Consider the following 17,066-nt stretch of genomic DNA (forward strand, 5'->3'; position numbering starts at 1 on the left):
ATGGTGAAATGCCCTCTTCTGTGTACCAAAAATGTCTTGTGGATAGCTATTCAGCTTTACCTATCTGGGCCCTGTGTCTTTATCACCTAAATCACTAAGCAGGGTTTCCCCAGGTTTGACCACCATAAATTTAAGACTTTTTTAAGACCTTTTTAAGACCACTTAAATGAGAATTAAGACCTACCGTACATTGCACCCATTATGCGGTTGTAGAAGACCAGATCAAATTCCCAATAATGACAAATGTTTCAAGTAAAAATACTTTTATTATAAAAGTTATATACTTAAGTCATTATGTGCATTGCTTGTCGAATCTTCACATTCAAGACAAAAAAAAAAACAAGTCTAAACCTGGAAGAAAGGAGCACAACGTAGGGTCCAAGTCGTGGCCTTAAAGGTACGCAAAAATGCAATAGGCATACCAACACATTAATGCCAAAAGGTGTGCACTCACCAGTCAAAAAGCCAAACTGAGGGCCTAACTCGAGCCCTGAAGAACTGTCTCTGAACTAATTATGACCATGCACCCAGAGATGATACTTAACCTCCTAAGGCCCAAGCTGTTTTTTTACATGCATTTTTTATTTCTCTTTGCTATTTGGGCTTATTAGAACCTGATTAGAATAAAAACTAAGCATCATCTTTTGATAAGATGTACTTTTAGAGAAAAAGTATGTCCACTTATGTGGATTCTTGTTCTGAATTTCCATAAAGTGCTGTCCATGCATGTGACCGCTAAGCCCTAGGAGGTTAAAATAAAAAAGAGATGTGGGTGTATTTTTTTTTAAATAAAATATCAAAACATTCACAACACTCTAAACAGACAAACTCTTTGTCTTAGTTTCCCAGCACTTGCTTCAACCATTTTACATTTTGTACCCTTGTAAACGAGGGAGGGAGAGAGATACAGAGGGGCATAGATAGATAAGAGATGAGGGGGATAGATGGGAAGAGAGAGAGAGAGAGAGAGAGAGACAGAGATCGATAGAAAAGAGGTAAGCCTAAAGTCTCTTAAAGATGCACAAAAATGCAATTGGCGTACCAATACATTGGTACAATGGTGTGCACTCACCAGTCAAAAAGCCAAACTGAAGGCCCAACTCAAGGCCTAAAGGATTGTCTCTAAACTAATTATGACCATGCACCCAGAGATGATAAACAGACAAACTCTTTGTCTTAGTTTCCCAGCATTCAACTTGCTTCAACCATTTTACATTTTGAAGAATAAAAAGAAATGTAAATACTCCTAGTAAACAAGGGAGGGAGGAAGACATAGATGTGGAGGTGGATAGATAGGATGTCCATTTGTTTACTTTTCATCGTCTTGTTAAGACTTTCATCAAACATTACGATGAATCCACCACTTGCCTCGTTAACGTCTTTGACCAACTCCTTCGTTATATAAGGAGCAAGACCGAATTTTGTCATGTAAGACGTTTTGTTTTTTCCACAGGAGAATGTTGTAGCGACTTCCGAGTCTGGGAACATAGCCTTAAAGAGTTCGCTTATGCCCTCATTCGAGCTGTACGAGTGGTGTTCCGTAATTGTTTTTAAAATCCAGAGCACCTCTGCCCAAAGTGTCAGGGTTCCACCGACACCCATCATGCCACTGCTCGGCCCTTGTGTTGTTGCTAGCCTTCCAATGATGTCTGGCTTGGCTGATGCTGCTGACGTTCAACAGTGGTGCTAGTGCCAACTCCAGGTGCATTCGGAGACTGAACCGTGCAGATGGGCTGGTGGCGGTGGAGGGCAGATGCAATGTGCTTTGAGCTCTTCATGTGAGACTCTAAAGCGAAATGATCTATAGTGGACAACTTGAAGGTCTTTCGACAAACACAGCATCTTGCTTCAACGTCACTTCCAGGAACATCCCTCACCCAATCACAATATCTTTCATCTGAAAGCCACTGCTGATTAAAACGACACTTCCCCATGCTGCGATTCGTGGAGTTTCCTCTCCACCACGGACTCCGATGATTGCGCTGGCGCGAAAATGTATCAATATTGTTTCTTTCTTTGCGCATACTCCAAGAAATTCACTGATGTTACGCAAAACCCACGTTTTCACATTGTAGAATAGTATGAGTAAATTTAAGACCTTTGTTTAAAAAATTAAGACTTGTGCAAAGCAATTTAAAACTTTTTAAGGCCTTAATTTTGGAATATTAAATTTAAGACTTTTTTAAGACTTTTAAGACCCCGCGGCTACCATGCTAAGAGATGATGCTGCAGCTTCTTGATCCTTTTCTTCCTCTTGGCCTCCTTGCTCACCTTCTGTCTCTGTTTCAGTTTCTTCTCTCTTTAGATCTATTTGCTCAACCTCCTCTGAATCTGGATTCACTTCCTCTCTCTGACTTGAACTTGCCTGATGCTCATTTTCCTCCTCAGCCTCTCCTGCCTCACCCTTCAAGGAGTTCAAAAACAAAATGAACATGATGAAACCCTGAAGTTAAATTAATATCATATCTTCCAAGATTGTTAGATGATGATGATAATAATAATAATAATAATAATAATAATAATACATTTTATTTATAAGTGCCTTTCAAGGTACCCAAGGACACTGAACAGTAGAAAACAAACAATAAAAGCAGAACAATAAAATAACAATAATAAAATAATAAAAAATCAATAATAACAATAACAATGTTATTAAAAATCAAAGAGAAAAAGCCAAGCTAAAGAGATATGTTTTTAGCTGTTTTTTAAAAGAGGACAGTGTTGAGCATTGGCGTAACGCTAGTGGCAGGGCATTCCACAGCTTTGGGCCATTTACACTGAAAGCTCTGTCACCCATAGAACAGAGCTGAGAGTAAGGGACTGCTAATAGGTGGGCATCTGTAGAGCGAAGATTTAAAGGTAACTGATATGGAGTTAGGAGATTTGATAAATAGGGAGGGGCCAGGTTATGTAGGGATTTGTAAACAAGTAAAATAATTTTGTAATGAATGCGGTATTTAACTGGGAGCCAGTGCAGGTTGTATAAAACAGGCGTGATATGATCCCAGGGCCTGGTGTGAGTGAGTACCCTAGCAGCTGAGTTTTGGACATATTGCAGCCTATTTAGTTGCTTGGCTGGGATGCCATCGAGCAGGGCATTGCAGTAGTCCAGTCTTGAGGTGACAAAAGCATGTATAAGTGTTTCAGCTGCAGATGAAGTCAAGGAGGGACGGAGTTTGGAGAGACTTTTCAGGTGAAAAAAAGCTGTTTTAGTGATACTTTTAATGTGTGAATCAAAAGAGAGAGTACAGTCCAGAATAACACCCACATTTCTTAATTCAACAGTAGTGGAAGTGAAATAACCAGGAATAGATAGCTGTGAGTGCTCCAGTTTTTTCAAGATAGAAGGGGTGGAAATGAGGATGGCTTCTGTTTTGTCTTGATTTAATTTAAGAAAATTCTGCACCATCCAGTTGTTAACAGCATTTAGACAGTTGACGACAGTTGACAGTTGACTGGTGGTGGACAGGAAAAGGGGACATTAGAGGGAGTGATGGAAGTGGATTTGATCTGCTTGTATATAGAGTTGATTTTATTTTGGAAAAATTCAAGAAATTTACTGCAAAGATCAGTGGAAGGAGTAAGAGGAAAGTTTTTAGCAGGCAAAAGAAGTTTGTTTACAGTAGAAAAAAAGCGCTCTGGGGTTTCCTTGGCCTCTGGAAATAATGGTGGTGTAATAGCTGGTCTTGGCATCAATTAGAGACTCTTTATAGGCAGAGACATGGTTACTATATGCTAGTGCATGAACTGTCAGGCCAGGTTTACAACTTAGTCTCTCCAGCTGCCGACCAGCAGCCTTCATTTTACGAAGCTCAGGTGTAAACCACGGAGCAGAGTGAGAGAAAGAGACAGTACGCGTCTTCAGGGGGGCAAGGTGATTGAGAGAGTCAGCAAGGTGAGAGTTGTAGAGCATGACTAACTCTTCAGGGGATGAGTTTAATGATTTAGTGGTCAGAATAGGATGTAGTGTGTCAAATAAATCAGCTGTAGCTATGTTTTTTGTGTTCCTGTATGTGATGGTGTGAAATTCACGCCTACAATGGAGAGGCTCAGGGACAGCAATATTTTAAAAAAATAGCCAAGTGATCAGAAACAGAAATCTCTGGAATATAAATTTGATGGTGTAATGCCAGAGGTATAAACAAGATCTAAGATATGACCCTTTGAATGGGTGGGAAAATCTATATGTTGGTTGAAATCAAAACAATCAAGGACAGCCACAAAGTTTTTAGCAAAATCACAGTTATCTGAGTCAACATGAATGTTCAAATCACCAAGCACCAGTATAGATGGACACAGAGCACTAACAGATGAAAGCAGCTCATTAATAAAAACAGAGGAAACTCTGGGAGGCTGGTAAATGAGCAAAAGCAGTAGAGGTAGACCACCAGTAAACTTCAGAGCAAGACATTCAAATGATGAAAAATCCTGCAAGGGCATAGATACAATCCTGTAACTGGAGCGATAGATCACAGCAAGACCGCCCCCCGCCCAGTTAAATGTGGCTTCTCCATATACTCATATCCTACAGGAGTAGCTTCATTTAAAGCCAGAAAATCATTTGGTATTTGCCACGTTTCAGTTAAACATAATACATCTATGCCAACATCAGTGATCAAATCATTAATATAGGGTGCTTTTTTATTAAGAGATCACACATTTAATAAAACAAACTGCGCATTTATTGAGGAAGGGCAATTCTGCGAAGTTTTAACGAAATTTATGGGACACAAGTTCGTAAAGTCAACAGAGCGCAACTCAACGACAGTCCGCTTGATGTTACGATTCCAGCTCCAAAACGAATCAACGTTGTTTGGATGTTGATGGCGAGCAAACGTCTGTCCAGAGCCCCTGTGTATATATTTAGGCCGACGCAGGAAACCAAGATGTTTGTGCGCAAGCAGAGTGTCAGGGAACTTATATGTTTTATTCCCCAAATAGTGGAGATAGGCAGACAAATATTTAAGTGCCATGGAGAAGTCCCAGGAAAGCCGATGCAAAAGTTTTGGCTCACTGTAAAGCTGGTGTCGGTGGCTTAGATCAAAAACAAGGAGCCAGAGTAGAATCACTGTTGCACGCACCATCCAAGCGCGCAAACGTAGGCTACACATAGAACAGCTAGACAGACACCTGTGCCCTTAACACGTTAGCCAACAGGATACTCACTTGACACTCCAGAGGGCAGGCAACAGAAATAGCCAGCCCTAGGGAGAGCAGTAGTTCATTCAAACAAAAACTTACCCTCATAGCGACTTACCCAAAAGAACAGGTAAGGCAGACACAGGGTAGTCAGCGTTAGTAGTAGCCTAGTCCATTAGTTTGACCAACAGTTCAGTAAACTCCTGTTAAAGTCCAGACAGGTAGATAAGATGAATCCCCAGTCAATACACAGTCTATCTCCTGATTTCAACAGTAGCAGATGGCTTATCTTAGGATGTCAAAAGCAAAACAGGTTTCCGAGGGCGTTAGAAGTCTGACACAGGTAGTCCTGGAATCCGCTCAACAGGTAATGTTACTGTTTAGGCAAGTATTTGCAGATGACATTCAAGGAAGCGCGAGATAAGAAACCCATCTCCAAAGAAGATTAGGGGAAAATAAAAACACACAGATAGCATGAAAGTAAAATGCTAAAAATAATAATAAACAAACAAATACGGGACTGAAGAGTAGTGGCAGCCAAAAGCGCCAGCGTTCACTCAAAACCGGAAACCGGAAGATCAAATCAAAATCAAATCAAATCAAGTTTATTTGTATAGCGCTTTTAACAATAAACATTGTCGCAAAGCAGCTTTACAGAATTTGAATGACTTAAAACATGAGCTAATTTTATCCCTAATCTATCCCCAATGAGCAAGCCTGTGGCGACGGTGGCAAGGAAAAACTCCCTCAGACGACATGAGGAAGAAACCTCGAGAGGAACCAGACTCAAAAGGGAACCCATCCTCATTTGGGCAACAACAGACAGCCTGACTATAATATTAACAGTTTTAACAGGTATAACCCTCAACTGTCCTCATGGGGCCGTCCTTCACAGGAGCGGTGCGATAAAACTCCGACCAAACACAGGGCACCAGGATGGATCAAGCAGGTCCGAGGGGCAGAAGAGGCCAGCATCTCAATCCCAGGATCAACATGTAACTCAGAGGAACAGATTGGGGGGGGGGAGAGAGAAAGAAAACACAGGTTGTTAGGTATGCCCTAAAAATGACAAGTATTAAATCTGTGTGGTAGGCTCGCAGAGAGAGTCTTTACATCAGGCATAACACACAACAATGGCTTGTTAATATGGTAAAAAATATCATGACCTGCTCTGGCTGGATGCTTGATTGGGTGATGAGAGCACACTCCTCAGCAATGATGAGATGCAGATGGGACCCTTAGGGCTGGCCAAGACAATTCAGTTACATTTCACCGGGTCTGGGACAATGTCTGACGGCCGATTCCCTGCAGGCTACGATAGCCAGTCGAGGTCTCCACCCTCTCCACCAAAAGATTTCCTGTTGACTCCATGTAACTCAGAGGGACAGATTTGGGGTGGGGGGGAGGGAAAGAAAACACAGGTTGTTAGGTATGCCCAATGTCACCTGAATAAGTAGGAGCAGTATACATATTGCACCGAGTACAAGCAGGGACTCCGGCAACTAACTATGACAGCATAACTAAAAGGAGAGAGCCAGAAGGTAACACAGGCATGAGGGAGCCCCGGGACATAAAGCAGCAGCCACTACACCGTCAACAAACAAACAAGATGACGTTGGGAATGGGGTTAGCCTACCACATAAACGCATTGTCCGATTATCTGACATGGCAATGTACAGGAGGCCTACAGTAGCCTATGACTGTTCTCATTAAATTAAATTATTATAAAAGAATCATTAATTCATTAAATATTTTGTTGCCTAGGCCTACTGTATGTAAGCTGGCCTATCTTTAACAGCCAATGAGACTAGTTTAGACTATAGGCTAAGCCTAGCCAGGGAATACAAGTCAAGTTGGCCAGAACTGAATATGAAATAAGGAGCTAGTTTATGCCATGCAAGACGGTTAATTCAACAGAAACAGAGGTGCACTAAAGGCGTTGATCAGACAGGAGCAGCTGAGTGGGCCATCGCTTGCCATTTGCTTTTATCCAAGCTTGATTAAGGCATATAAATATGGGGATTACTTTATTTTCACTCTTATATCATTCAACTGGAAGTGGATAGCCTACTGTGCATGTTGTCTTTTTTTCTTTTTAATTCGTTGTTTTTTTTGATAGCCTGTACATCTGTGCTGATATGGTGACTTCTGACCAGGGGTGTCAGAAGCATGTTTAATGTGAGGGGGACACATTGGCAGGGGGTCTGGGGGTCCTCCCCCAGAAAATTTTTAATTAATTAGATGCCATTTCCTGCATTCTGGTGTATTTTTAACAGGTTGTTAAACACCTAATTTTACCTACAAAAGTCACTTAATTCAATGACTATTTTAGAGACTCAACAATAAGTCCTCATTCAACAACTAGTCCATACATTCATCAGCCTGTTTTTAAACCCACCGCTCTGCCTAAGATAATGAGATGAATGTGACACAATTTATCACCAACAATGACTTTATGGGTGCATTTTACTTTTTATTTTGTGTTTCCTTTTTTATTTAGTTTTAGATGTAACACAACATGTCACTGTGCCAAGCAATAATGACACTCAACTGTATGTTTAAAAATAAGAATATTCATAATTTCACACAATGAACAGGCATGACATGGCATCATGCAAACTTCATAACACAAAATCACACTGTGTCAAGCAACGGTGACACACAAAAAAATAACTTCACACAATGAACAGGTGCAATTTTGTTAACCACCAACAGTGACTTTAGTGGGTGCATTTTACTTTTTTTCTGATTTAGTGATACTCATAACAAAAATGACATGGCATCATGCAGTCTTCATAACACAAAATCACACTGTCAAGCAATGACACATAAAAGATAACGTCACACAATGAACAAGTGCAGTTTTGTCAACCTACATGCAATGGTGGTACTACAGTAACATTTACAGATGAGTATAACAAATAGATTTATAGATATAACTCCTTCTTACATTGGTGCCACCACAATTTCTACCACTTCATAACTTTTATCCCCCTTTCTTTCACAATCCACCTGGAATAACATCCATCACTCTCCATTGCTTTCCTTTCTACTATTCCTTCCCCATACACTGATTTCCCATGTTACTTTCCAGAAAACTGGCAAAGGCCAGACAAAACAAGGAACAATAAATATCATCAGAGCAGGCTTGACCTCATTCTTGGCATTACAGTAAGGCAGGTCTACTGGGTTTGAATTAAATGATAGCTAACATTAAGCTAGCTGATCTAACATTGATAGCCAGCTAACTGCACTAACATTTCCATTGGGACAAAAACCCTGTCCTGTGGGGAAATTTTGACTGACTTTTCACTTCTTTGTAAAGAATTTCCTTATGTCCATTGTGTCTGGGGAGGGAGCAAATACTGCAAACAATTCATCATCAACCAAGAATACTCCATTAGGCTAAGCTTATTTCATTGTTTAGTTGAACATTAATTTAACGTGGCCTCAGGTTAATTTTGAGGGCATATAACAAAAGAATAAGGTTTTAGCAAAAGCTAGTCATTGTGAGGTGGCAATGGGGCTGACGTTAGAGCTCTGCACTCCCGCGGGAGTCCCGCGGGACTTGCGGGACCCGCCGCAAAGCAGTGCGGCGCGGGACAAATTTTGAAAGCCCATTGCGGGCGGGAGCGGTGATAAGCTGCAGTCCCGCTAACTAAAAACGTGTTTAAAATACAATTTATAAATTATTAATTTATGTCTATCATATATAATTTGTGCTGGATATTTTATTTGGCATTAACAAAAACATTTTAAGATGCCTAAATTTGCAGAGAGAGTCAGATTGCCAGATTGAGTGAGGAATGGCATCTTAAATTTGCCATTGATCACCCTAATGGGCAATCCTTTGATCACTCTAATGACTCGCCGTTCACACCCAGCCTCCAGTGACCCACACTAACATGATGCCTCAATGACACCTTAGATGAGCTGGTCATCAGAATTCTAATTCTGATCCAGGAGAGGATAAATAACTCTCGTACGTTTCCGATTCCTTTCCTCTTCCGTGTTTGAGATCTCCGATCATGGCAGAAGAGCAGAGCTCCTTTACTGAAGCTCACAGTGCTTCAAAAGTAAGTGCTGCTTTAAAAAGAGGTACATTTACCGTTAAAAAGTCAAGAGTCCTGAAATCGGACTAGCCTACTTAAATAATTATTATTATTAGGTCTACATGCTGCCATTTCAACATTCCGAATTCAGAAACAAGGTAAATAATAACAAACGTGAACGTGAGCTGTAGATATTTATGCTCAAATCCACTCAAAGTAGGGGGCGGGGCACCATCACACTGTGTCAAGACAAGAACTTTCCTGAGAAATAACGCGAACGTCTGCATCATGTGGGATTTGCGGGCGGGAGCGGGACAAAATATGGCAGGCGCGGGTGGGAGCGGGACTGAAAATCATAATTCTTTGCGGGCGGGAGCGGGACTGAAAAATCATAATTCTTTGCGGGCGTGGGCGGGAGCGGGACTGCACAATGCGGGCGCGGGCGGGAGCGGGACTGAAAAATCCGACCCGCGCAGACCTCTAGCTGACGTCACCTCCTCCACTCTCAAGCAGCTGCACCAAAATGTCTCTGCTCACGCTGAGATTGACTCGCGCGCGGTGAGTTGTTGTTGGGAATGCCCGGAAAACCCGGAGTGGATTTTCAGTGGTCTGTATATTCTCTTATCAATCAAGTGGAATGAATTCTTTCACAAAGCAATAGAAATGGCGCTGGGTAAACTAATATTTTATGTTAAATGTGTGGGGGGTCTAAACGAAGAATTATGAAATGTGAAGGGGACACGTCCCCGCCACATTCAATGGTGGCGATGCCCATGATTTATATATAACACTGAAAATTATAGGGGGGCTTGGGAACATTTTAGGGGGGCTTAAGCCCCCCTAAAATTGACCTAACGACGTCCATGAAAGAAACAAACAAACAAACTTCTTATTTTGGCTGCTTCCGATTAGGGGTCACCACAGCGGATCTTTTGTCTTCATTGCTCCCTGTCTTCCGCATCCTTCTCTACCACACCTGCCACTTTCATGTCCTCTCTCACCACATCCATGTATCTCCTCTTTGGCCTTCCTTGTTTTCGTTTGCCTGGCAGCTCCATCCTCAACACTCTCTTTCCCACATCCTCTGCATCTCTTCTCAGGATGTGCCCATACCATCTCAGTCTCCTCTCTCTTAGCTTAATTCCCAAGCTCTCCACATGTGCTGTCCCTCTGATGTGCTCGTTCCTTATCCTGTCCAACCTTGTCACTCCCATCGCAAACCTTAACATCCTCAACTCCGCCACCTTCAACTTTGCCTCCAATCCATACATCACAGCTGGTCTCACTACTGTCTTATACATCTTACCTTTCACTTTTGCTGGGACTTTCCTATCACAAATGACTCCTGAAATCCTTCTCCAACCACTCCACCCTGCCTGCACTCTCTTTCTCACCTCACTATTGCAGCCCCCATTTTCCTGCACAGTTGATCCCAGGTACTTAAATTCACCAACTTTCTTTACATCTACTCCTTGCATCTTCACTACAGTCTCATCCCCATTCTCATTGATGCACATGTATTCTGTCTTGCTACTGCTCACCTTCATTCCTCTTCGTTCCAATGCATACCTCCATCTCTCCAAACCCAACTCAACCTCCTTTCTACTTTCACCACATATCACAATATCATCCGCAAACATCATGGTCCATGGTGACTCTTGCCTCACTTCATCCGTCAAGCTATCCATCACTATGGCAAACAAAAAAGGGCTCAAAGCAGATCCTTGATGGAGTCCCACCTTCATCTCAGTTGTTCCAACTGCACACCTCACTGCTGTTTCACTGTTCTCATACATGTCTTGCAGCACTCATGGCCGTAACTACCATTGAGGACACCGAGGTCATGTCCTTGGTATTTTTTTTCAGAAATTTAAAATTGGTCTACGCTGAATTCGAGCAGTGATCAATGTAAGATGCAGCGTCCACATCCACATGTCATCTGTATTTCCCCCCAATAAAATTCACATTTGTCTAATGTCATCTGAAATATCTCAGCCTCTATCTCTATCGTTGCCATGTCTAACGCAGCGTCACGCGACGTAGCCTATACTAGTGTCGGCCGGGGAAGTTGGGTTTTGGATAAAACCGGCAGGGTGTAGTCTATGCTCTATCACATATGCCTACCTAACCTAATGTAGGCTAATAGTCACATCGCATTATAGAGCTTTACCTGAGTGGAAAATGAAAACGTTGCAACAAACTAAATTAAGGTTTGGACAGCCAACAGAAGAGCAGGGAAAGAGAAGGAGGGAAGGTGAGAAAATATTGTCAGTGCAGTGGCAGACCGTTCAGCGGTGTCATGCCAACTTTCCAAGGAGAAACATTTCATTGTCATTGCCTATTACATTTTAGTTAGCATTTCGAGAAACATTCAAAACTATGTTGTCACAGGCAGCCCTGTGCAGGGCTGACTAAACGGGCTTGTTTGAGTAACTCTCTCTCTTTCTCTCTCACTCACTCACACAGACACACACACACACAAATAATACACTCTCACACTCTCTCTAATACATAGTCTTTACACAGAACTAATAGCCCTACATTCTAATGTAATTTAAGATAATGAAATGTAAATAATGCCAGTACTTCAGGTAGCTGAGCAATACACTCAGTTCAGTTCAGTTTTGACTTTTATGTCAGACAAAACTCCACAGTTATGATGGCACAGTTTTAGAATTGTTGAAGTAAATGTGTTATGAGCCAAACTTACATTACAGGCAATGGTGAGAACACTCTGTTTCAGAGAATGCATGCAAATGGATCTCAATTCAAGACAGCCAGATAGACTGATGCCTTTACATTACTGCTCAGAATGTCTCTACACATACAGACACCCACAAATAACACACAAACTCTCAGTCACTCTCTCTCTCTCTCTCTCTCTCTCTCTCTCTCTCTCTCACACACACACACACACACACACACACACACACACACACACACACACACACACACACACACACTATTATTTTAAGGTGTAATACTAAAGCTTACAATTCAGCAGTTCACACCCTTTCTGTCATGTGTATGCTGCAATGTAAATAATGCCAATACTTTAGGTAACTGGTACTTTAGGTATGTATACTCAGTTCAAGAGTTCACTACCTTTCTACTTTTATGTCAGATAAAACACCACAGTTATGGTGCCACAGTTGTAGAATTGTTAAAATAAATCTGTCCACCACCAAATCTATCCTTGGTTTGTTATTTATTTATTTAAGTTGTGCCGGGGGGGCCTTCGGTGCTGTCAGCCATGCTTGACCTCGGTATTTGAAAAATCCTGGTTATGGCCCTGGCAGCACTCTAATATACTTCTCATTCACTCCACTCTTTCTCATACAATACCATAACTCATCTCTCGGCACTCTATCGTATGCCTTCTCCAGGTCTACAAACACGCAATGTAGCTTTCTCTGGCCTTCTCTGTACTTCTCCATTAATGTTCTTAAAGCAAAAATTGCATCCGGCGTGCTCTTCCTTGGCATAAACCCGTACTGCTGTTCACAGATTGCTACCTCTCTTCTCAATCTCGCCTCCAATACCCTTTCCCATAGCTTCATGGTGTGGCTCATCAATTTTATTCCTCTGTAATTACTGCAGCTCTGTACATCTCCCTTATTCTTGTATATTGGGACTAGCACACTCTCCATTCATTTGGTATTTTCTCATTCTCTAGGATCTTATTAAACAATCATAATCCTATAACAGGCAGATGAGAGTCGACATCATGCTGTCATCCAGCATACAGTCTAGCAACTCATTTTGAGAACTTTGGACATATCTTTGTTCAACTGTGTTGAGCATATATACAGCCCCAGAACCAGCACCAGATGTGCTTCACTCGCCATTGTTACAGGGACGAGCAGAAGAGGTAATATCATTAACCAGGATTGCCATGTTTAAGCAAAGTTGTAGTAGTGAATGAGGACTTTATGAACATATAACTGGGACCCTGCCTCGCCTGCCTCAGTGGACGAACTCTCACTGCTCCCTACAATTCTAAACCCATTTGTTTTTTGTAAACAAACAAGCATTGTTTACAAAAAAATTCAAAGCAACAAACAGAAACCAGACCGAAAACAATGCCCTGGTGGACTCCTTCCCGGGCAAGGTTATAATATTAATAATAATAATAATAATAATAATGCAAAGAGAAAAAGGAGAGAAAATAATAAAGAAAAACAATCGGGTTTAGGATTGTAGGGGAGCCATTCCACCGAATCGGTGCCATTTCCATCCCTAAAAAATTATATGTATAAATGCACATAAAAATGTACTTTAAAATACATTTCCTTATTACGCAGAATGTCCTGCACATCGATCTGATCTCAAATTTAAGATATATAATTGTAAGGATTAATAAAAACTACCTAAAACACTGAAAAATAGCATGTGTTACATGTCCCCGCACTCTAACTTTATACTTAACTATGAAATATTATGATTAAAATCCTTCAGAAACAGTATTTCTTTTGCACTGTTGTGTGACTCCATATCCTATCCATGGTTTAAATAGATTTTTTCATAAGAAATCCACAATATCTTAGTTAAAATACACATTTAATTGTGTCCCTGGGTTTTCACTCAGTCCTGTTACCCAAACATATTACCCCATCTGACAAATTTGGAACATTCCATAAATCACATGCTCAACAGGAAGTTACATCAGTTGTGTCTTCTGAAGGCCATGGGAAGACCAAAAGTTAGTTCTCTCATTTATTTTTCTGTATATTTGATGATTTTTTAACTTTGACTGATAAGGTCAATGTCAACATACTGTCATGTTACTGAAATTATTTCTCAGATGATATTTGTTTATTTTTAAAATACAGATTTTTGGTAAATCACTAGAATGTGCTAAGTGTGGTCATGCTATTAGCGATGACGCCATGTGGCTTAATTCCATGTATTAGCTAATCCTAGGCTAAAAACTCAGTCCTGTTACTTTCAGATCTCACTTGAGTTTTGGTAACAGGACTGAAAAAAATGCAGCCATCTTTGACTTCCAAACCTTGTAAAAAAATAAATAACGTAGCCTGAGGTTGATCAATACACATTTTGAATAATCAGTGTTGAAAAGATATAACAAATTGAGTTTAATTTGGGAGTGCTACAACAAGCAAATGGCACCCATTCGGTGGAATGTCCCAGGGAGCAGTGAGGGTTCGTCCACTGAGGCAGGGTCCCAGTGTATACAGTTATATGTTCATAAAGTCCTCATTCACTACTACAACTTTGCTTAAACATGGCAACCCTGGTTAATGATATTACCTCTTCTGCTAGTCTCTGTAACAATGGCGAGTGAAGCACATCTGGTGCTGGTTCTGGGGCTGTATCAAACACAGTTGAACAAGGATATGTCCAAAATTCTCAAACTGAGTTGCTAGACTGTATGCTGGATGACAGCATGATGTCGACTCTCATCTGCATTATGATAAACATTCACTCCAGAGTAGTATAATGCAGGAGTGACATCCTGTTTCATGATAACATGTTTCTTAGCATACTCAATATTTAATACTGTATTTAACACTTGTCAGTAATCTTTAACAGTAATACCACTGAGGAGAACAATCCCACTCATATGGGGCAGCCATGGCCTGAAGGTTAGAGAAGCAGCCTTGGGCCCAAGGCATTGCCGGTTTGATCCCTGGGCAGGAAAAATGTGAGAGGAGTTGAGTGAATGAACAGCACTTTCCCCTCCCTCTGTATCATGGCTGAAGTGCCCTTGAGCAAGGCACCTATCCCCAGGCGCTGTAGCATGGCTGCCCACTGCTCTGGGAGTGTGTGTGTGTGTGTGTGTGTGTGTGTGTGTGTGCGTGCACTTGTTGCTCACTTGTGTGTGCATGCATGTCTTGACTGCTTCAGGTGGGTTAAATACAGTGGAGGAATATTGCTGTGCTTGAATGTACATTCTTCTATACACTGAAAACACACACACATGGGGGAGCAGCCAGTCATGCATTCAGTTTCATGATCTTACACTAAACTAGATAGAAATATTATCCATCCATCTATTATCTGTAGCCGCTTATCCTGTGCAGGGTCGCAGGCAAGCTGGAGCCTATCCCAGCTGACTATGGGCAAGAGGCGGGGGACAAGTTGCCCGGTTATTGCAGGGCTGACACATAGAGACACAAACAACCATTCACACTCACATTCACACCTATGGTCAATTTAGAGCCACCAATTAGCCTAACCTGCATGTCTTTGGACTGTGGGGGAAACCGGAGCACCCGGAGGAAACCCACGCAGACATGGGGAGAACATGCAAACTCCACACAGAAAGGCCCTCATCGGCCGCTGAGCTCGAACTCTGTTCTTTCTTTGAGGTGACAGTGCTAACCACTACACCACCGTGCTGCCCATAGAAGTATTATTTAATATTTTTTCAAGAGAGTGTGTGTGCGTGCGTGTGTATAATAATAATAATAATAATAATAATAATAATAATAATAATAAATTATTATTATTATAACATAAAACAAATTAAAATTTAACATAAATTTTTTGTTATAATAATAATAATAATTTAAAAAATTATTATTATTATTATTATTATTATTATTATTATAACATAAAACAAATTACTTTTATGTTTCAGGGCTCACTTGGTTTCCCAGGATTCCCTGGTGCAAATGGAGAGAAAGGTGCAAGGGTAAGATTTGATCATTTTACGACAATCACTTTAATCCTGGAGCCATACATTTGATTAAATTCAATCTTATTAAGCCTTCCATGCACAGTGTCCACACTAATGGACAGTCAGTTTAAGGCTTTTTTTTATATTTTAAAATGTAATGTAAATCACCTCCAAATCACTGGAGCCTTCAAAACTACTGCACATTAAAACACACAAAAAAATTTCATTATGTAAAAATATTATTGTGCCAGACTCTACTTAGATTTTTAAAACTATTTTTTTTGTGTGTGTGTGTGTGTGTCATGCACCAATCCTGAACTGTGTACTTTTTATGTTCAGAAATATTTTCTAATATTTTTGTCTTTTAATTATACATATTTTAGACCTGACTGTTAATGTTAGACATTTCATTTTTTAAATTATTATTTCAAGCATACTGTTTTACATTTTTTAACCCATGGACTTTTTACAATGAGTAATATTTAGATAGAATCAAAATTCATATATTCTTTAAAATATAAGCAAAATATGAAAATATAAAATAATAAGAAAATGTAAAATAGGCCTTGAAATATTTATTTACTTTATTTATTTATTTACATGTTTGTTTGTTTGTTTCTGTATGTTTCTTCCAATTAAGTGACAGTGAATTTTAAGTGTTGTATGTAGCATATTCTTAACTGGAAGAACAATATCTTGTTTGTTTGCATCATTTTGAAGCAATAAACTCTCATAATTTAACTGTATATTTTTCTGCAGGGTCTAATTGGAAAACCAGGACCAAGAGGACTGAGAGGACCAACAGTATGATCCAGTTCTTCTGTTTCCTCTGTTCTGTTCTTCTTCTCCATTTGTTAACATGTTTATAAAATGTAAAATTATTAATTATTAGATAAATATATTAAGGACATTCTACTACAGTTTCGTGTGTGTGTATATATATATATATATATATATATATATATATATATATATATATATACACACACACAATGGTGCTTGAAAGTTTGTGAACCCTTTAGAATTTTCTATATTTCTGCATGAATATGACCGAAAACAACATCAGATTTTCACACAGGTTGTAAAAGTAGATAAAGAAAACCCAGTTAAACAAATGAGACAAAAATATTATACTAGGTCATTTATTTATTGAGGAAAACGATCCAATATTACATATCTGTGAGTGGCAAAAGTATGTGAACCTCTAGGATTGGCAGTCAATTTGAAGGTGA

The 17,066-nt window shown here is 40.2% G+C and overlaps 1 protein-coding gene across 1 annotated transcript in view; it reads left to right on the top strand.

Annotated features, from left to right (window-relative positions):
• The window catches only part of col11a2 (collagen, type XI, alpha 2), a 239,729-nt gene that overhangs the window by 148,044 nt on the left and 74,619 nt on the right, over positions 1-17,066 (top strand). Inside the window, exons 30-31 of the mRNA XM_060904819.1 lie at positions 15,796-15,849; positions 16,594-16,638. Coding sequence (XP_060760802.1) covers positions 15,796-15,849; positions 16,594-16,638 — 99 coding nt within the window. The remainder of the gene's footprint in view (positions 1-15,795; positions 15,850-16,593; positions 16,639-17,066) is intronic.

The sequence above is a fragment of the Neoarius graeffei genome, chromosome 22, assembly GCF_027579695.1.
Source record: "Neoarius graeffei isolate fNeoGra1 chromosome 22, fNeoGra1.pri, whole genome shotgun sequence".
NCBI classification, from domain to species: Eukaryota; Metazoa; Chordata; class Actinopteri; order Siluriformes; family Ariidae; genus Neoarius; species Neoarius graeffei.